Source organism: Centroberyx gerrardi, chromosome 12 (genome assembly GCF_048128805.1).
Source record: "Centroberyx gerrardi isolate f3 chromosome 12, fCenGer3.hap1.cur.20231027, whole genome shotgun sequence".
NCBI classification, from domain to species: Eukaryota; Metazoa; Chordata; class Actinopteri; order Beryciformes; family Berycidae; genus Centroberyx; species Centroberyx gerrardi.
Window position 1 is genome coordinate 811,862 of NC_136008.1, and position 21,423 is coordinate 833,284.

General features: G+C 41.0%; 1 protein-coding gene and 5 non-coding genes across 6 annotated transcripts in view; 3 read left to right on the top strand and 3 right to left on the bottom strand.

Moving 5' to 3' along the window:
* Nucleotides 1-597: 597 nt before the first annotated feature.
* On the bottom strand, nt 598-670 carry trnam-cau (transfer RNA methionine (anticodon CAU)). Its single transcript has one exon. It is a non-coding gene; the product is annotated as a tRNA-Met (tRNA).
* Nucleotides 671-1,314: 644 nt separating this feature from the next.
* trnam-cau (transfer RNA methionine (anticodon CAU)) lies at nt 1,315-1,387 on the bottom strand. Its single transcript has one exon. It is a non-coding gene; the product is annotated as a tRNA-Met (tRNA).
* A 554-nt stretch (nt 1,388-1,941) lies between these two features.
* trnam-cau (transfer RNA methionine (anticodon CAU)) lies at nt 1,942-2,014 on the bottom strand. The gene has a single exon. It is a non-coding gene; the product is annotated as a tRNA-Met (tRNA).
* A 4,712-nt stretch (nt 2,015-6,726) lies between these two features.
* Nucleotides 6,727-6,799, top strand: trnam-cau (transfer RNA methionine (anticodon CAU)). Its single transcript has one exon. It is a non-coding gene; the product is annotated as a tRNA-Met (tRNA).
* A 586-nt stretch (nt 6,800-7,385) lies between these two features.
* trnam-cau (transfer RNA methionine (anticodon CAU)) lies at nt 7,386-7,458 on the top strand. The gene has a single exon. It is a non-coding gene; the product is annotated as a tRNA-Met (tRNA).
* A 10,731-nt stretch (nt 7,459-18,189) lies between these two features.
* Nucleotides 18,190-21,423, top strand: part of tg (thyroglobulin) — a 35,867-nt gene continuing 32,633 nt past the window's right edge. The window contains exons 1-4 of the mRNA XM_078287321.1: nt 18,190-18,256; nt 20,322-20,430; nt 20,539-20,636; nt 21,249-21,398. Of these exons, the coding sequence (XP_078143447.1) occupies nt 18,190-18,256; nt 20,322-20,430; nt 20,539-20,636; nt 21,249-21,398 (424 nt within the window). The remainder of the gene's footprint in view (nt 18,257-20,321; nt 20,431-20,538; nt 20,637-21,248; nt 21,399-21,423) is intronic.

Sequence of the window (21,423 nt, forward strand, 5' to 3'; positions counted from 1 at the left end):
CTCTGGAGCAAGGCAGGAACCTCAGCTTACTGTACATCTGAACTCTGCAAGATGCTGCAGTGCATTGTGGGATTACACAACATGGCAAACCTTCACTCATAGTCTGGAAGGTTCTGGGTTAAACCAGGCCAGCTGTGTGTGTGTGTGTGTGTGTGTGTGTGTGTGCGTGTGTGTGTGTGTGTGTGTGTGTGTGTGTTGTGTAACAGGATGACATCACCAGAAATAAACTTTATTCATCTGGACAGAGGAACAGGAGCCAGCAACATGTCTTCATCCTCCTCTTCTTCTGAGATGTTTCTTCTTCTTCTTCTACTTCTTCTGGAGATGTTTCTTCTCTTTCTGCTGTGTGAAGCTTCTTGTTCTTCTTCTACTATTTAAACTCTTGTTCAGTGAGCAGAAAAAGTCAGTGGGACACACTCTGTTGTTTCTGTTTGCAGCTCAACAGGCCGTCCTGTCTGTAATGTGGTTTTGTCAAAGTGCTGCTTGTCTTTTGTTGCAGGACTGATCTGTTGTTTCCTCCTTTAGAAACCTGAACAGTAGAGGAGTTCGAGAGTTTAATCCACTTTTTAAAGGTTTATTCCACGTAAAACACACTGCTGCCCCGTGTGAGGCTCGAACTCACGACCTTCAGATTATGAGACTGACGCGCTGCCTACTGCGCCAACGAGGCTGTGTGTGTGTGTGTGTGTGTGTGCGTGTGTGTGTGTGCGTGTGTGTGTGTGTGCGTGTGTGTGTGTGCGTGTGTGTGTGTGTGTGTGTGTGTGTGTGTGTGCGCGCGTGTGTGTGTGCGTGTGCGTGTGCGTGTGTGTGTGTGTGTGTGTGTGTGTGTGTGAGTGAGAGAGAGTGAGAGAGTATTTCCCAACTCTCCTCACCTGTACAGAACTACAGCAGCTCTATAATAATCTTTAGAAGGATGCTCTACAAAAATCACCACAGAACTATAAACTAGAAGATTAAAGGGCTGGCAGTCAGAGTAAATACATGGTGATGCAGTTCTGCTTTCAGCCACTAGAGGGAACTAAAGCATCACTTGTTAGTGCTGAATCTTCTCACGAGCTTCATACAACTATATCAAAAAAGTATGATAGTAGTTTATTCTAACGCTGTAGCTTTTTCATATTCCAAAAGAGATTGTTTGTATCTTATGTATTTTCTATTTTCTTCGCTGTTTCCTCAAAGAATAGTTTTCTCTCCTAACAGGATCAATACAGTTACAGCTGATGCAGTCTGTCAACAGTCAGCAGGTCTGTCCTGTAGACCTGGATCAGGTCTGCATTCCAGAGTCTTACAGGTTTATTCCACGTAAAACACTGCTGCCCCGTGTGAGGCTCGAACTCACGACCTTCAGATTATGAGACTGACGCGCTGCCTACTGCGCCAATGAGGCTGTGTGTGTGTGTGTGTGTGTGTGTGTGTGTGTGTGTGTGTGTGTGTGTGTGTGTGTGTGTGTGTGTGTGTGTGTGTGTGTGTGTGTGTGTGTGTGTGTGTGTGTGTGTGTGTGTGTGTGTGTGTGTGTGTGTGTGTGTGTGTGTGTGTGTGTTGTGTAACAGGATGACATCACCAGAAATAAACTTTATTCATCTGGACAGAGGAACAGGAGCCAGCAACATGTCTTCATCCTCCTCTTCTTCTGAGATGTTTCTTCTTCTTCTTCTACTTCTTCTGGAGATGTTTCTTCTCTTTCTGCTGTGTGAAGCTTCTTGTTCTTCTTCTACTATTTAAACTCTTGTTCAGTGAGCAGAAAAAGTCAGTGGGACACACTCTGTTGTTTCTGTTTGCAGCTCAACAGGCCGTCCTGTCTGTAATGTGGTTTTGTCAAAGTGCTGCTTGTCTTTTGTTGCAGGACTGATCTGTTGTTTCCTCCTTTAGAAACCTGAACAGTAGAGGAGTGTGAGAGTTTAATCCACTTTTTAAAGGTTTATTCCACGTAAAACACACTGCTGCCCCGTGTGAGGCTCGAACTCACGACCTTCAGATTATGAGACTGACGCGCTGCCTACTGCGCCAACGAGGCTGTGCGTGTGTGTGTGAGTGTGTGTGTGTGTGTGTGTGTGTGTGTGTGTGTGTGTGTGTGTGTGTGTGTGTGTGTGTGTGTGTGTGTGTGTGTGTGTGTGTGTGTGTGTGTGTGTGTGTGTGTGTGTGTGTGTGAGTGAGAGAACGTGAGAGAGTATTTCCCAACTCTCCTCACCTGTACAGAACTACAGCAGCCCTATAATAATCTAACCATACTAAACCATACTAAACATACTATACATACTAAACATACTAAACCATACCTAACATACTAAACATACTAAACCATACTAAACATACTAAACCATACTAAACATACTAAACATATTAAACCATACTAAACATACTAAACATACTAAACATACTAAACATACTAAACCATACTAAACATACTAAACCATACTAAACATACTAAACCATACTAACCATACTAACCATACTAAACATACTAAACCATACTAAAGATACTAAACATATTAAACCATACTAAACATGCTAAACATACTAAACATACTAAACCATACTAAACATAGTAAACATACTAAACCATACTAAACATAATAAACACACTAAACCATACTAAACACACTAAACACACTAAACCATACTAAACATACTAAAGATACTAAACCATACTAACCATACTAAACCATACTAAACATACTAAACATACTAAACCATACTAACCATACTAAACCATACTAAACATACTAAACCATACTAAACATACTAAACCATACTAAACCATACTAAACATACTAAACCATACTAAACATACTAAACATACTAAACCATACTAACCATACTAAACCATACTAAACATAGTAAACCATACTAAACATACTAAACCATACTAAACCATACTAAACGTACTAAACATACTAAACCTACTAAACCTACTAAACGTACTAAACCATACTAAACCATACTAAACCATACTAAACATACTAAACCATACTAAACATACTAAACATACTAAACCATACTAACCATACTAAACCATACTAAACATACTAAACATACTAAACCATACTAACCATACTAAACCATACTAAACATACTAAACCATACTAAACATACTAAGCCATACTAAACCATACTAAACGTACTAAACGTACTAAACCTACTAAACGTACTAAACGTACTAAACCTACTAAACGTACTAAACGTACTAAACCATACTAAACGTACTAAACCATACTAAACATACTAAACATACTAAACCATTCTAAACATACTAAACCATACTAAACACACTAAACACACTAAACCATACTAAACATACTAAACATACTAAACCATTCTAAACATACTAAACCATACTAAACATACTAAACATACTAAACCATACTAAACCATACTAAACCATACTAACCATACTAACGATACTAAACATACTAAACCATACTAAACCATACTAACCATACTAAACATACTAAACATACTAAACATACTAAACATACTAAACCATACTAACCATACTAAACATACTAAACATACTAAACCATACTAAACATACTAAACATACTAAACCATACTAAACATACTAAACATAATAAACATAATAAACCATACTAAACATACTAAACTATACTAACAATACTAAACATACTAAACATACTAAACCATACTAAACATACTAAACATACTAAACATACTAAACCATACTAAACATACTAAACATACTAAACCATTCTAAACATACTAAACCATACTAAACCATACTAAACATACTAAACATAATAAATCATACTAAACCATACTAAACATACTAAACATACTAAACATAATAAACCATACTAAACATACTAAACCATACTAAACATACTAAACATACTAAACCATACTAAACATACTAAACATACTAAACATAATAAATCATACTAAACATACTAAACATACTAAACTATACTAACAATATTAAACATACTAAACATACTAAACCATACTAAACCATACTAAACATACTAAACATACTAAACCATACTAAACATACTAAACATACTAAACATACTAAACCATACTAAACCATACTAAACATACTTAACATACTAAACCATACTAAACCATACTAAACATACTAAACCATACCAAACATACTAAACATACTAAACCATACTAAACATACTAAACCATACTAAACATATTAAACCATACTAAACATACTAAACCATACAAAACATAGTAAACCATACTTAACCATACTTAACATACTAAACCATACTAAACATAATAAACATACTAAACATACTAAACATACTAAACCATACTAAACATACTAAACCATACTAAACATTCTAAACATACTAAACCATACTAAACCATACTAAATATACTAAACCATACTAAACATACTAAACCATACTAAACATTCTAAACATACTAAACCATACTAAACATACTAAACATACTAAACCATACTAAGCATACTAAACCATACTAAACATTCTAAACATACTAAACCATACTAAACATACTAAACATACTAAACCATACTAAACATACTAAACCATACTAAACATACTAAACCATACTAAACATACCAAACATACTAAACTATACTAACAATACTAAACATACGAAACATACTAAACCATACTAAACATACTAAACCATACTAAACATACTAAACATATTAAACATACTAAACCATTCCAAACATACTAAACCATACTAAACATACTAAACATACTAAACCATACTAAACCATACTAACCATACTAAACCATACTAAACATACTAAACCATACTAACCATACTAAACATACTAAACCATACTAAAAAAAATACTAAACATACTAAACCATACTAAACATACTAAACCATACTAACCATACTAAACATACTAAACCATACTAAAAAAAATACTAAACATACTAAACCATACTAAACATACTAAACCATACTAAACATACTAAACATATTAAACATACTAAACCATTCTAAACATACTAAACCATACTAAACATACTAAACATACTAAACCATACTAAACATACTAAACCATACTAACCATACTAAACATACTAAACCATACTAAACATACTAAACATACTAAACCATACTAAACCATACTAAACATACTAAACCATACTAACCATACTAAACCATACTAAACATACTAAACCATACTAAACATACTAAACATACTAAACCATACTAAACCATACTAAACATACTAAACCATACTAACCATACTAAACCATACTAAACATACTAAACCATTCTAAACATATTAAACCATACTAAACATACTAAACATACTAAACCGTACTAAACATACTAAACCATACTAACCATACTAAACATACTAAACCATACTAAACATACTAAACATACTAAACCATACTAAACCATACTAAACATACTAAACCATACTAACCATACTAAACCATACTAAACATACTAAACCATACTAAACATACTAAACATACTAAACCATACTAAACCATACTAAACATACTAAACCATACTAACCATACTAAACCATACTAAACATACTAAACCATTCTAAACATACTAAACCATACTAACCATACTAAACCATACTAAACATACTAAACCATACTAAACATACTAAACATACTAAACCATACTAAACCATACTAAACATACTAAACCATACTAACCATACTAAACCATACTAAACATACTAAACCATACTAACCATACTAAACATACTAAACCATACTAAAAAAAATACTAAACATACTACACCATACTAACCATACTAACCATACTAAACCATACTAAACATACTAAACATACTAAATCATACTAAACCATACTAAACATACTAACCATACTAAACCATACTAAACATACTAAACCATACTAACCATACTAAACATACTAAACCATACTAAAAAAAATACTAAACATACTACACCATACTAACCATACTAACCATACTAAACCATACTAAACATACTAAACATACTAAATCATACTAAACCATACTAAACATACTAACCATACTAAACCATACTAAACATACTAAACCATTCTAAACATACTAAACCATACTAAACATACTAAACCATACTAAACCATACTAAACCATACTAAACATACTAAACCATACTAAACATACTAAACATACTAAACCATACTAAACATACTAAACATACTAAACATACTAAACCATACTAAACCATACTAAACATACTAAACCATACTAACCATACTAACCATACTAAACATACTAAACCATTCTAAAAAAAATACTAAACATACTAAACCATACTAAACATACTAATCATACTAAACTATACTAACAATACTAACCATACTAATACTAAACATACAGTTTACAGTTTACATATTAGTAACGCATTACTTTGTAACACATTACCTCCAACACTGTTCAACAGTGAGTTTATAGGAACCGTATGGTACTTGATAGTATTTTTATCTCCTGGTGTCACTGTAATATTCCTATAATATTTCTTTAGAATCTTCTAGTTTATAGTTTTGTGGTGATTTTTGTAGAGCATCCTTCTAAAGATTATTATAGAGCTGCTGTAGTTCTGTACAGGTGAGGAGAGTTGGGAAATACTCTCTCACTCTCTCTCTCTCTCACACACACACACACACACACACACACACACACACACACACACACACACACACACACACACACACACACACACACACACACACACACACACACACACACACACACACACACACACACACACACACACACGCACAGCCTCGTTGGCGCAGTAGGCAGCGCGTCAGTCTCATAATCTGAAGGTCGTGAGTTCGAGCCTCACACGGGGCAGCAGTGTGTTTTACGTGGAATAAACCTTTAAAAAGTGGATTAAACTCTCACACTCCTCTACTGTTCAGGTTTCTAAAGGAGGAAACAACAGATCAGTCCTGCAACAAAAGACAAGCAGCACTTTGACAAAACCACATTACAGACAGGACGGCCTGTTGAGCTGCAAACAGAAACAACAGAGTGTGTCCCACTGACTTTTTCTGCTCACTGAACAAGAGTTTAAATAGTAGAAGAAGAACAAGAAGCTTCACACAGCAGAAAGAGAAGAAACATCTCCAGAAGAAGTAGAAGAAGAAGAAGAAACATCTCAGAAGAAGAGGAGGATGAAGACATGTTGCTGGCTCCTGTTCCTCTGTCCAGATGAATAAAGTTTATTTCTGGTGATGTCATCCTGTTACACAACACACACACACACACACACACACACACACACACACACACACACACACACACACACACACACACACACACACACACACACACACACACACACACACACACACACACACACACACACACACACACACACACACACACACACACACACACACACACACACACACACACACACACACACACACACACAGCCTCGTTGGCGCAGTAGGCAGCGCGTCAGTCTCATAATCTGAAGGTCGTGAGTTCGAGCCTCACACGGGACAGCAGTGTCTTTTACGTGGAATAAACCTGTAAGACTCTGGAATGCAGACCTGATCCAGGTCTACAGGTCAGACCTGCTGACTGTTGACAGACTGCATCAGCTGTAACTGTATTGATCCTGTTAGGAGAGAAAACTATTCTTTGAGGAAACAGCGAAGAAAATAGAAAATACATAAGTACAAAACATTTTGAATTGTGCGTGTTTCTGTCAGACTCCCTGTATGTCCTGTATGTGGCTGACCGAACAACATCAACGTCCTTGAATTAACCTTTAAAAAGAGAATCAAACCCTCTGACTGGGTGTCAGATCAATAAACTCCTCTAGTGTTCAGGTTTCTAAAGGAAGAAGAGACCAGATCAGTCCTGCAACAGAAGACCAGAAGCAGGCAGACCGGCCGGCCTGCTGAGCCTCAAACAGGAAAACGACGACTCAGCATGATTCTGCTCTCTGTCCTCTGTCCATCCCATAATACTCTCTGTCTCTCTCTGTCTCTCTCTCTCTGTCTCTCTCTCTCTCTGTCTCTCTCTCTCTCTTTCTCCCTCTCTCTCTCTCTCTCTCTTCCTCTCTCTCCCTCTCTCTCTCTCTGTCTCTCTCTCTGTCTCTCTCCCTCTCTCTCTCTCTGTGTCTCTCTCTCTCTCTCTCCCTCTCTCTCTCTGTCTCTCTCTCTCTCTCTCTCTCTGTCTCTCTCTCTCTCTTTCTCCCTCTCTCTCTCTCTCTCTCTTCCTCTCTCTCCCTCTCTCTCTCTCTGTGTCTCTCTCTCTCTTCCTCTCTCTCCCTCTCTCTCTCTCTGTGTCTCTCTCTCTGTCTCTCTCTCTCTCTCTCTCCCTCTCTCTCTCTCTCTCTGTGTCTCTCTCTCTGTGTCTCTCTCTCTGTCTCTCTCTCTCTCCCTCTCTCTCTCTCTCTCTGTCTCTCTCTCTCTTCCTCTCTCTCCCTCTCTCTCTCTCTGTGTCTCTCTCTCTGTGTCTCTCTCTCTGTCTCTCTCTCTCTCTCCCTCTCTCTCTCTCTCTCTCTCTCTCTCTCTGTCTCTCTCTCCTACAGAAGTTACATGAAGACGTTAGCTATCTTAAACCGGCTTTAAACACACACCGCTCGATCATCAAAACATAATGAATGGATCATTTTACACCAAACAGTGTTGCAGTGAACTGTTCGAGGAGCCGGCTTTGAGACAAATCCCACCACCAAGCAGTAAAGACTGTTTTATTTCAAAAGTAGAAAAAATAAATGAAAGGATGTGCGAGGCCTGTTCAGCCTGCAGGGAGCGCCGGATGTGGGGACGATCATCAGGTTTTCATTCTTTTCTTTCTTTCTTTTGTCTTTTTTGCAGTTTAAAAACCAGAAAGAGAAGACATGAGAAAAGAAGCTGAGGGCTTCTTCATACATCATGAACATTATTACAACACAGTGTAAAACATTAAAACAACAACAACAACAAAAAGCTCACAAAGCAAAACTTAAACACAACATAATGGTAATAACAAATAATAACAATAATAATAATAATGATATGAATAATGAATGTAATGATAATAATGGCAATAAACATGAAATAATAAAAAAAAGTAACTACTGTGAGACAGTTCATGCTCCTCTGTCTTTTCCTACCAGCTGAACTGCCTGTCAACACTGTCCTCAGCTCTCATCATGTGGCCTCACTCAGGTCCTCAGTCAGTCATCAGAGTGACGTTAGTTAGATCTTCCTGCCCAACAGTTTCCATCCACACACACAACTGTGTGTTTTTACAGCTGTTTGGTTACTCAGTAAAGTCAAACTATTGATTTTATTTGAGTTTATTTGATGAGGACAGAGAACAAAGTTCCACTTCAACTGCTTACAAACAAATTGATGCAGCTGATGTTCTGCATGAAGAGATTATTTCTGTTCTATTGTTTCACATTCTATAGTTTCTAACCAGGACGTCCCGTGGCCCATGGACGCCCGTTTCGAATGCCTGGCTTTTTTTTAGGTCATCATTTAAATAATTATAAATTCTTACTGTTTATTAACATTTTATAAAAGACCCCCCCCCCCCTCACAAAACCGCAGTTACAAAAAATCTAAAGGAAACACTGATCTGTAGTACAGAGCCAGATCACACAGATGGAAAATGATCGGCTGTGTTTCAGTTCATCATGTGACTTCAAACACACAGAACATCTGAAACTTTCATGAGAACTTGAGAAGTCAAGCTGGGAAGAAGTTTCTGAAGAAGAACACAAGAATAAAAAAAAAAATAAAAAAAAAAAACCTCTTGGATTTAATATTCAGCCCTGTGCCCTTTTTTTTTTTACTCAGTCTCCATCTTTGTCCCTCAGCCTCACTGTGGCGTTTCTGCTCTGCTCTTCCCACAGATCACCTGTCAATCAAACAGTGTGGGCGGAGCTTGGATTTCTTGTTGCTGCAGTTTGAGTTTCTCTTCTCTCTCTCTTTTCAGCCATGGTGGCTATCACTGCTCATGCTAACTACCCAGTTCTTCTTCTTCTGTTGATTCCAAACAAACTAGAAAAGTAAAGCGCATCACTTCCTGTGCGGCAGGAAAGAGCGACCAGACTCCGGCTGTTCAGAACTGACAGAGGAGAGGATTCATGAACAGATACAGGTTGGATCACTGTGGAGTTAGAGAGACCAGACGGTTGTTAGATGGAGATGAGTCCGGTCTAAACAGAGGAGTTGAGTCCGGCCACAGGAACGCTCCTCCTGCCGGCAGCTTCAAACCTCAGACTGGCATAAACAACTGCTGGTGCAGCCTGTGGAAAACATCACCATCTTCATCGTCAGCATCATCATCACTATCATCACCCCTCCACACACATACACACTTAGAGTGTAAATTGCTAATTAAAAATTTCCAACAAATAAGTTGTGTAAGTGTACCTGTCCTCTGGTGTTGTGAAGGCTGGGCTGAGATCTTCTCCCTGCAAAGAAAATACAAATTCAAAGTTATTTCTGGAGGTTTTCTGGTCTTGTTGACATCCAGGATTTCTTTTCCTTTCTTCTCCTGACCTGCAGCACATCCAGTCACACACACAACCACATGAAACACGTTTTTTGACTATCTATTGATCACTATTGTTACGGCCGTGGCCGTACCCCCAGGAGATTCCCTAGTGTTTCCTTGTGTTTCCCCTCCCCAGTGTTCCCAGTGCTCCCCTGTCTCTGTCTCTCTCTGTCCATGTTTTGTTTGTGTGTGTGTTGGCGTGGGCGTGGTCTCCCTTCCTCGTTCTCCTGCTCCCGGCTCTGCTCATCCTGCACACCTGTCTGAAATCAGCTCATCACCTCTCCCAGTCTGCTCACCTGCCTCTCGTGTCCCAGGATCATCACCCACCTGCTTGTCTCCCTCCCTGCCTGCCAGCCACCTCCTAGCCTCCAAGCTCCCCCCGCCCGCCACGCTTCCCCTCATCCCACGCTCACTCCCCCGCTCCTCCTCACCATCACTCCCCCCGCTGCCACCGGATTCCCATTCCCTGCCATCAGCCCCTCATCCAGATCCTCCTTTACAGTAAAACCTTCTCCTTACCAACACCACCCTGTCCGTGTCCTGCGTTTGGGTCCCTCCTGTGTCCGTAACAACTATTGATTAACTTCACCTCTTGAAGTCATCCTTTCTGCCCCACACACAGTTGGCAGTCGATGAAGTTTGTAAATTCAAAACCTGATTGGTCCTTGTGGATCCAGCCAACCTGCTGTATGTAAGATGCTTTCTCCCATCTCTCTGGACATAACCTGATGAAGGTCTTTGTACTGAAATGTTCCCAATAAAATCTACCTGCTAGTGAACTGGACAGTGTGCAGGAGCTTCTTCCTTTCAACTGTCGACTTCCCGTCTTCTCCAACACACCTGTCTACTGCAACGGGTCTCAACCTGGGGGTCGGGACCCCCCAGGGGGGCGTGAGATCATTTTGGGGGGTTGCAAGATGATTTAAGGGATAAGAAAAAAACATATTTCTACTATACAAATTTCTTAGTATGTTAATATATATGTCTGATTTTTCTCAATTTATTATTTTTTTTTAACGTTTTCAGGCCTTCTCTGATACTACTGTCCACTGTTCTGTTTCCTACCACTGAGCAGTAAAGTTTTCCTCTGGTTGTTTTGAAGTGAAAGGAGGAAATTAGGAACACACATGAATAAAAATAACAGATTGACAGAAAGTACGGATAAACCGATGCTTCTGATGCTGGTACTTACTAGGTTGTCTCCGTTGGCATGACAACAGGATGGTGAGCGTCATGGTAACAATAAACAGCACGACACACACGGCGCCCATGAAGAAAGTCACGAGAACATAGTGGCTGCACGTCCCTATTCAACACACACACACACACACACACACACACACACACACACACAGTGAAAGCAGCAAACATTCTGGATGCTGAAGTTCTCAAAATTCAGCCGATTACTTCTCACTGTCATCTGGGGCTGCAAACATGAAAATTGGCAACTAACCAGAAAGCTGCAGTCTTGGTGTCTCTTACCCATCATGCTGCTGACGCTCTTTTTCATCCTCAAGTCCCCGACAGTCAACACACAGGAAACCTTGGTGCCTCGGGCCCAGGATTCACCGGGGATGTAAACCTGTACGCCGATGACACCCGCCTCGGTTTCAGGAAGGAATTTGGGTGTCAGCTCCTGCAGGCCGTCCGTCTCCCGCGGACCGTCCGTCTCCCGCGGGCCGTCCGTCTCCCGCAGGCCGTCCATCTCCCGCGGGCCGTCCGTCTCCTCCAGCTCCCAGTCCACTCGGGCCTGACCGGCGTCCTCCAGGCCAGAGACGAGGCAGAACAGCGGGACGGGGGCGGAGGCGTCGCCCCGTTCGTCTGAAGGTGCCAGGAGATCCATAACGGGACTGTGGACCACAGGCACTGAGGAGGGAATTCACATTTACATTTTAGTTCATTTACATCGTCACTCTACATCTTATAGCTTCATTTACTTTATTACTTATTGACTTTAAAGAACTTTGTTACTGCGTTCTGAAAGCTGCCGTACCGATAAAGTTCGTGGTCATATTGCTGTTATTGAGGAATTGCTGTGGAACTGATTTGCCTTAATTATGGAAGATTGTTTCCAAAGGAGTGAAGAATCAAAGCTAATCCAGGGTTTTTACATATTTAAGCCTCATCATAGCAGAGAGTACAGGGGAAGACATAATGTCTGAGGAGAGAGATAGAAAATGTTTTTACCACAGCGTCCAGGCCAAGGTCTGAGAGAGCCAAATTCAACTTGAGCAACTGGAAGTGTGACACTGTACTTTATTGAGCAATATCTAATTAATTAAAGGAAGTAAACATTGCATTATCGTGATGATTTAACTTAAACTATACATTTTGAGTTCTTAACTGTGATGTTTTACATAACTCCTATAATCTGTTGCATTCATGTGCTATTTTGCCAGAAAATCAAAAAACCGGGAGACAAATGCTAAATGGGATATGTATGTATGATGCATGTAATATGCTATAAGCTATGTTTGCTAACGTTACTGTTTTCTCTATAGAAGCGATGAAGGCAGCTGATCAGCTAGAGATCACATTCTAATAAACTGATCATTTATTAATAACCTGATCATTAATTATGTCTATATGTCATGGCCACAAAACTGCCATGACTGGACAGAATCTGACTTGTTTTTTTAATTTTTGTAAATTTCAGACACGAGCAGGTAAAGGAGGAAGACATGGGAGTGGAGGCTTTAGTTTAGAAGGGGATGCTGAGTATTTCGTAACCAGCAGCACATCTGGGCTGATCAGCAGTTTCCTCTGTAGTTTGGTAACTGTGTCAGTCAGGCGGGATGTTTGGTTTGTGGTTTTTGGTCCGTCCCCATTCAGCTCTAAGACCGGGTCCTGCTACAGGCTTTAAATACATTCAACTGTTTAATTTCCTCGTGTTCTCACCACTGCTGTGCAGTGGAAACTGATTAGAATGACATTTTCTGTCAGACAGGAAACAATCTTGATGACAAACTCATTCTAAAAATTCAACCTAAAGCAAAATTTACACTGCTGATCTCCAGAGGCAGATAGAGATAGAGATAGAGATAGAGGTGCAGTCTTTGAGATATTGAAAGTTGAACTTCAGGTAATGATTTTTTAAATCATTCACCTCTTGGTAACACTTTGTCTTGTCCAATGTTGATACTCAACTAACAGGTCAGAAGATGAAAAGGAGATGTTCAACAAAGTGTCACTTTCCTATCTGGTGCCTCTCTACAGATGATGTAACCCTAACCCTGGCCTTATAACCCTAACCCCATTTTAAACCTAACCCCATCCCTAAGATTAAGCCTAACCCAGAATCATTTGAAACTCAACAACCTTTTTACTGACACATTATAGTATCTTGATAGGAAGTGGATCATCAACATTGGACATCTAAATAAAGTGTGACTCTGTTCTCAGTCTCACCGGTCACAGCCAGCCTGGTGCCGCCGCCGGCGACGGGCATGAGGCCGTTCAGATAGACGCAGTAGTAACCGCCGGCGTCCTGCGGCCCGGCGCCGGGTATCTTCAGGAGGCACGGCGTCCCGGGCTGCGGGTGGGATGAAGAGAGACTGAAGCTTTTCAAAGGACTGACGCGCAGCCAGACCACCTCCGAGCACTGCCCCCCCATCTGGGTGATGTCACAGGTGAGGGTGACCTCTGACCCCGGTGTCACCGTTACAGATGATGGAGACTGAACCACCTGGGCTTCAACGGTGACCGGAAAGCAAACAGACACATGCTGAACATGAATTCATTGTGTGTATTCACTTGTTTATACTCAACGTTAACGAACGATGGAAATCTTTCAAATCCAAAGTTGGAACATTACAGTTTTTCTCGATCTCTTACACACTATAACTGGGCCTATTAACTAAACATCCCAAACCATGACGCCATCTACCAAAAGACAGACCCATTTCCCAGAACTATAAACACTATTCCCCTGTTTCCACACATGATTCAGATTTGTTGAACTTTTTGTGAAAAACTCTACACACAAATCCCTTCATATATCACCGGCTGCACCGTGTGCTCATTTAGAAAGCACCGGCATTCAATATCATTAACTCAAGTCATCACAGCTCGAACCCAATTAACACACAATTCCCCAGGCGGAAACACTAAGAGTCTAAATTGTTCACACACCAATCAGAAGCTCAGGATAGACAGATCAAAGGGTCGTGGGACAGTTCACTTGTTTTGTGATGTGATGCTGATGAGACTCTCTGGCCTGACCCAGACCAGAGACGGGATGCTGAGGCAGAATAAATGTGATTTCTTTCTTTATGTACAAACTGTTTTTTTTTTCATTGGTTTATATCGGTAAATACATGGAAATTATTTTACTGTATTCTACGTTCTTTATCAGTTGCATATTTTTACATTTACTTTTTCACTCAATTTCAGTTTATTTTACTACAGTACATTGAGGAATTAAAAATGTTGAAAATGTATACATGTGTTGTGTGTTTATATTGTGTTCATCATGTAAAGAGGTTGTTCTGGGGGAAAACCATAAGCTCCATTATTCATTGCAGTAACAGGTTAGTGTTGTGAATTGATCTCACCAGTGTGTAATGGCTGTTTTGTAGTGTCTGTGTGTTTGATGGCTTTTGTGTGATGTCTGAAGGCAAAGTTTGGTTTAGATGTAAGATTACATGGTTTTGAGTGGAGAGTTTGGTTTTGACATGGAAGTTTGAAGTTTGTGAAGATGAGTGTGCAGTTATGCATTTGTGTTTAGAGTTTTGGGAAATGGAGCATAATTTCAAGAAATGTGTCTTGGCAATCAAAAAAAACATTAATGTTAGAAGGAGCGTTCGACTTTGGACTGAAGCCACACAGATAGAAACTCAGCCTCAGTGAAAATAAAGTACTACTCATCCAAGTATGTTGAATGGTACTGAGGGGAGTGAACTACGCTGGTTTAGAAACTATCTATAGAACTGAAAACAATTTGTTTCTTGGATTGGTGCTGAATCTGACTATCAGACTTTACTATGCAGCGTTCCTCAAGCTTCTGTTCTTGGTCCCCTGCTGTTCCTGGTATCTGTTAATGACCTTTTATCTAATCTCCATAACTTGTTTTTTAAACATATTTGCTGATGACAAGAAGTCACCCATCCCTTTTTTAATAAGACTCTTAAATGAAAAACTATAAAATAAGGTTCAATTACCATGCTTTTATTTTGACGTGTGCATTGTAAATGCTCATGCATTTCAGTTTTCTGGATGTAAAACTGCCATATGAGTGTTAAATAAAAACTTGAACTTGAACTTGATGACACTAATATCTTTCTCTCAGGTAAAGATTACCATGATTTGATTTCTAAAAACCAACTCTGAGCTAAATAAACTTCATCTCTGGTTCTAAAACAACAAATGATTTCTTTATGTGAAAAAATGCTCTTACATGCTATTTGTACCTAAGTGTAAGTGTAAAACACTTCTAAATATGTTGTATATCTGACAATGCTCTAATATGAGTACCATATGTTAAATTTCTGAATGAAAAACTTGAATTTACACAAAGAATTTATTTCCAACAAAATTGCCAAGAGTCTTGGTGTCATCATGTCTGCCAGAACCTGCGACGCCTCAAACTCCTCCACACTTTACAGAAACTTTTATCAGAATATCTGCCTTTTCTTGGCCACTGGTTAGTTCTGCACCTGATTTCCACACTGAAGCTTTATCTTTTACTGGATGATGGACTTAAAAAATTATAGAAACCTTACATTCGGCACAGCATTTATTTATAAAAAAAAGAATTCCCAAGCGGTTTCCATTGACATCACTGTTAAGCTGTTTCAGAATCTATTAATCTGCAATTTGAGAGCAAAACAGTTTCAGCTGATGTTAAATATAAAAATGTTACCGTTAGCACAGAGATCTGCCCCCAACATCTTTGCAAAAATGCAGCAATGTCTTCACTGTTTTCCAGTCATGTTGGACAAATCAAACGTTTAGCTCTCTTACCATGAAGTGTGAGCAGGCAGCTGAGCGCCAGCAGCATGCAGGCTGAGGTCCGGAGGCTCAGCATGACAGAGGAAAGTGGCGTGATGCCTTCACTGTCATCAGGATGTGTGTCACTTAGTTTCACCTCTCCCTCCAGCTACAGAACAGACATGAGACAAGATCAGATCAGACGAGACAAGGCAGCAGTAAGCACGTCGTCCTGAACGATGCAGTCCTCCTGCGGGCCAATTAGTAAATAAACAAACACTGTAGCGCCCCCATCAGGCCAATCAGTGCATTTTTAAAAATACCAGAATGGAGCAATGAGATGCATTAAACATTTTTAAGAATTTTATATCAAATTTAATATCAATTTCAAATTATTTAATTTGATCAAAATCTTTGATTTTATTATTTACTTGGTAATGGAGCAGACCAGTCAGCCAATCACAGGGCCCGTCACACTGTCAACCATCATGAACCAATTCATTTCAATCAAGTGGCATGAAGTGGAAACGACACTGCCTGTCAGGAGCAGAGAGGAGAGAGAAAATAAAAAGAAAATGAAAGGTTTGTTACAGGAAGGAAGGAAGGACAGTGAAGCAGGAGCTCTGGCTCTTCACCGCCACGCTGCCTTCTGCCTGGAGCCGCAGGCCGAGCCAGAGACGCCGCAGGGCCGCCGCCACACCTGATGCATAAAGTTCATAGACTTCTTCGAACATATTTGTTGCTGAGTCATGTTGATGAGTCAGCGGTATCAGCCGTCCTGCCGGCTTCATGGCAGGAGAAGAAGAAGAGTTTAGAGAGAAGAAGTTTCCTCTCAGCTTCTGAACTGAGTGGAGAGATACGCACTAAAGGTGGAATGCTTCATGTGTTTGTTGTTCCATATCACATACAGACCATAATATATCTGCAGAGGTTGACTGAGTTGTTGATCAATACAGATTACCTTATGATTTCTTGACCAGCTGCTGAGATTTCTGACTCAGAAACTCACTTTCCAGCCTGAACTATTAAACAGTTTCAAGAAACAAATCCACCTTATCACACTATTCACTTTTACTGAGAACGTTACTGAATGGATGTACAGCCACACCACAACAAGCTGACTCAGGTTTACACTTTATTAAGCAGCATAAACAGACCTGGCAGCAGATTTGGGAGACAGTCGTGTCCCTCAGTGTTAGGTGAAGGATGAGTTGTCCTCCTCAGTTATTTCTGCCTCAGATGTAGATTCTGTGTTTTTACTCGCTCTGCGTTCCTAGAAACACAGTTGAGTTTTACTGAAGCACATCGTGTCCCCGAGTGATTTCAAATTCCTTTTAACGCCTTTAAACAAATTAGACCACGTTTCATGTTTTGATGAATGTTTTCTCTTCAGTTTATCAAAGTCTTCCTGTATTTCACACTGACCAACAATTGACCTCTCTCTCTCTCTCTGCAGGCTTCACTCAGGTAAGTTTGTACCTTCAGTTTGTTCTCCCCCCCCCCCCCCCCCCCCCCCGATCCAGTCAGATGTGGTTCAGAGAGCGGAGGGTTTCAGAGATCCTCTCCACCAATCAGAGCGCTCCACGGCTCCTCGCCCGCTTCCTGAGGCGTGGAGGAGAACCGCCGGTTTCACTGAGAAGGACAGAGGAGGAGGGTGGAGAGGAGGAAGAGGAGGGTGGAGAGGAGGAAGAGGAAGGTGAAGAGGAGGAGGAGGAGGGTGGAGAGCAGGTGGAGACTCACGGTGACTCAGCAGGTCGGCAGGTATAAAGAGGGCGAGTCAGCGATGCTCCGTCACCACGGAGACGATGGCCTGGCTCCGCATCACCTGCATCCTGATCTGCTGCCTGGAGCTGGTGCAGAGCAAGGCTTCAGGTAAACTGTCTGTCTGCCTGTCTGTCTGTCTGTCTGCCTGCCTGTCTGTCTGTCCGCCTGTCTGTCTGTCTGTCTGTCTCTCTGTCTGTCTGTCTGTCTGTCTGTCTGTCTGTCTGCCTGTCTGTCTGTCTCTCTGTCTGTCTGTCTGTCTGTCTGTCTGTCTGTCTGTCTGTCTGACTGTCTGTCTGTCTGTCTGTCTGTCTGTCTGTCTCTCTGTCTCTCTGTCTGTCTGTCTGTCTGTCTGTCTGTCTGTCTGTCTGTCTCTCTGTCTGTCTGTCTGTCTGTCTGTCTCTCTGTCTGTCTGACTGTCTGTCTGTCTGTCTGTCTGTCTGTCTGTCTCTCTGTCTGTCTGACTGTCTGTCTGCCTGTCTGTCCGCCTGTCTGTCCGTCTGTCTGTCTGTCTGTCTGTCTGTCTCTCTGTCTGTCTGACTGCCTGTCTGTCTGTCTGCCTGTCTGTCTGTCTCACTCACTGCATTCTGTTTCACTGAAGTCTGGATGTTGCTTCTTTCTTTCCACCTTTTCCTGTTTTCTCCTCCTGTGTTTACTGTACTTTGGAAACTCTTCTTTCAGAGAAGTGCTAGTGACAGTTCGGTCTTATTATTACTAATGTAGGCTGTAGCCTTGCTCATGTTCTGTACCTGTCACCAGTGACAGGTAAAGCTCATGGTGATTGGCTGAGATGTTAAAATGTAAAGCTCATTATGTATTCATCGTCTCTTCTCTGTTTGAAGCCTGCCCGCTGCACCAGGCTCCATCCACAAACCTGACAGTTTGAGAAGGAAAACTTCTTGCACACTTATTTACTCAAGTGTGCAAGAAGTTTTCCTTTTTTGCTTATTTTTATCTTTTCATCACCTCATTTATAGTTTGATGAAACAACAAACGAGTTTCTTAGTCCAGTCTTCCAGCGATACGTTAAACTCTCGTGTGATGCTCTGCGATGTGCGTATTGTTTCCTGATGAATAAAGCAACATGAAATTGGCATAATGTTTTTGAATGTAGTCTGGTGAGACGTTCTGTCCAGCAGAGCAGAGCGAGTCGGTCTGGTCTGAAAGTCTCATGAGTACAGAGCCCGGGAGCCGCTGGGAGAGAAAAGAAGTTATATTGAGTCCACGATGTACTGTAACGTGCACGTTTTAGTTCATTCGTGCGCACGAGATACAATTCGTTCCCTCGATTTCGTTAAACTGTGCAGTTTAGGAAAAATGCAACTTCAAAGGAACCTTTTAGGTATTGCAGATAGACCTAGTAAGGATTTGGTATGTTAATATCCATTGTCTGTTTACACTGAATAGGCAAATCCCCCAAATACTGCAACATATTTAGCTACTTAACCTTCAGGCCATGTAAACACACTCAGGTGCTGCAACACACCAGGACAGCGCCACATTTAAACATAATCAATATGTGCACTGACTCTTTATAAGCTCGTGAAGAGTGCATGTATTATATATCGAGAGCACGATATCACTATTTCGAGGGTACGTTTTGGCAATTTGTGTCGCACGTAAAGAGGAAATCAAGGGAACTGATTGTATCTTGTGCGCACGAAAAAATAAAAGGAGAGCTCAAATTGCATATCGTGCATTACAGTAAATCGTGGCCACGACATAAATGATTTTTCTCCCGATGGCCGCTCCGGGCTCCGTACATGAGAAACACAGAGCAGAGAAACTCTGAGGTCTGTATGATGAAAACTGGAACAAACAGGAAGAAGCTGCTTTAATCGGCTCTTCTGATTGGCCACGTAATCGCTGTAGGGCGGTCAAACTGATTGCTGATGATGTCACTGTTTTCCACATTTCAAAAGGAAAACCAGCACTCTCACTGACTAATCTTAAACAGTTTATTTAATTTATTTAAACTATTTATTTATTTCTTTTGAACCAAGCGCTGAGTCAGTTCTCCTCTGGGAGCTGAGTGTGTCATTGTTTGCTGATGATGTCATTGTTTTCTAGATTTCAAAAGGAAAACAATCACTTAGCGGTTCTGAACCGAGTGAACTGAGCGTGTCGTCGTTTGCAGATGATGTCATTATTTGCTGATGATGTCATTGTTTTCCAGAGTACCAGCTGGAGTCGGAGAGCCTGACCCGATGCGAGTCGCTGAGGGGCGTGGCTGTTGCTAAGCAACAAGATGACATCCCTCACTGTACAGAGGACGGCCGGTTCAGGTATCTATCTATCTATCTATCTATCTATCTGTCTGTCTATCTCTTCTCTTTATCTCTTTATATCAATTGTGTGTGTGTGTGTGTGTGTGTGTGTGTGTGTGTGTGCAGGCCTGTGCAGTGCGGTGGGCGGGGTCAGGAGTGTTGGTGTGTTGATGCTGGAGGTCAGGAAGTCGCCGGGACTCGAACCAACGGCTCTGTTCCCCACTGTGAGCAACACACACTTTATACACACACACTACTTTATTTATCTGAATATTACTCTATATATTCTATATTCTGTATATTCAGGTTTTATTCCTGTTTGTTTTACAGTCTGTGAAGCTCTTGGTGTTTTCCAAAGCTCTCTAAATACACACAAATACACAGTACTACAGTACTACAGTACTACAGTACTACAGTACTACACAGTACAGAAATATACTGCTAATTTTCTGTCTCTGTCTCTCCCTGTCTCTCTGTCTGTCTGTCTGTCCACCTGTCTGTCTCTCTGTCTGTCTGTCTGTCCACCTGTCTGTCTCTCTGTCTGTCTGTCTGTCCACCTGTCTGTCTCTCCACCTGTCTGTCTGTCTGTCCACCTGTCTGTCTCTCCACCCACCTGTCTGTCTCTCCACCTGTCTGTCTGTCTCTCTGTCTGTCTGTCCACCTGTCTGTCTCTCCACCTGTCTGTCTGTCTCTCTGTCTGTCTCTCTGCCTGTCTGTCTCTCTGTCCACCTGTCTGTCTCTCCACCTGTCTGTCTGTCTCTCCACCTGTCTGTCTCTCCACCCACCTGTCTGTCTCTCCACCTGTCTGTCTCTCCACCCACCTGTCTGTCTCTCAGGCCTGTCTCCCTGTCAGCTCCAGTCTGTGTCTCGGTGTGATGCGTCAGGAGAGTTTCAGTCAGTTCAGTGTGACTCCAGCAGCTGCTGGTGTGTCGACCAGGAGGGGGCGGAGCTCTACGGGACGAGGCAGGGAGGGAGACCAGACCGCTGTACGCACCAGAATACTACTACTAC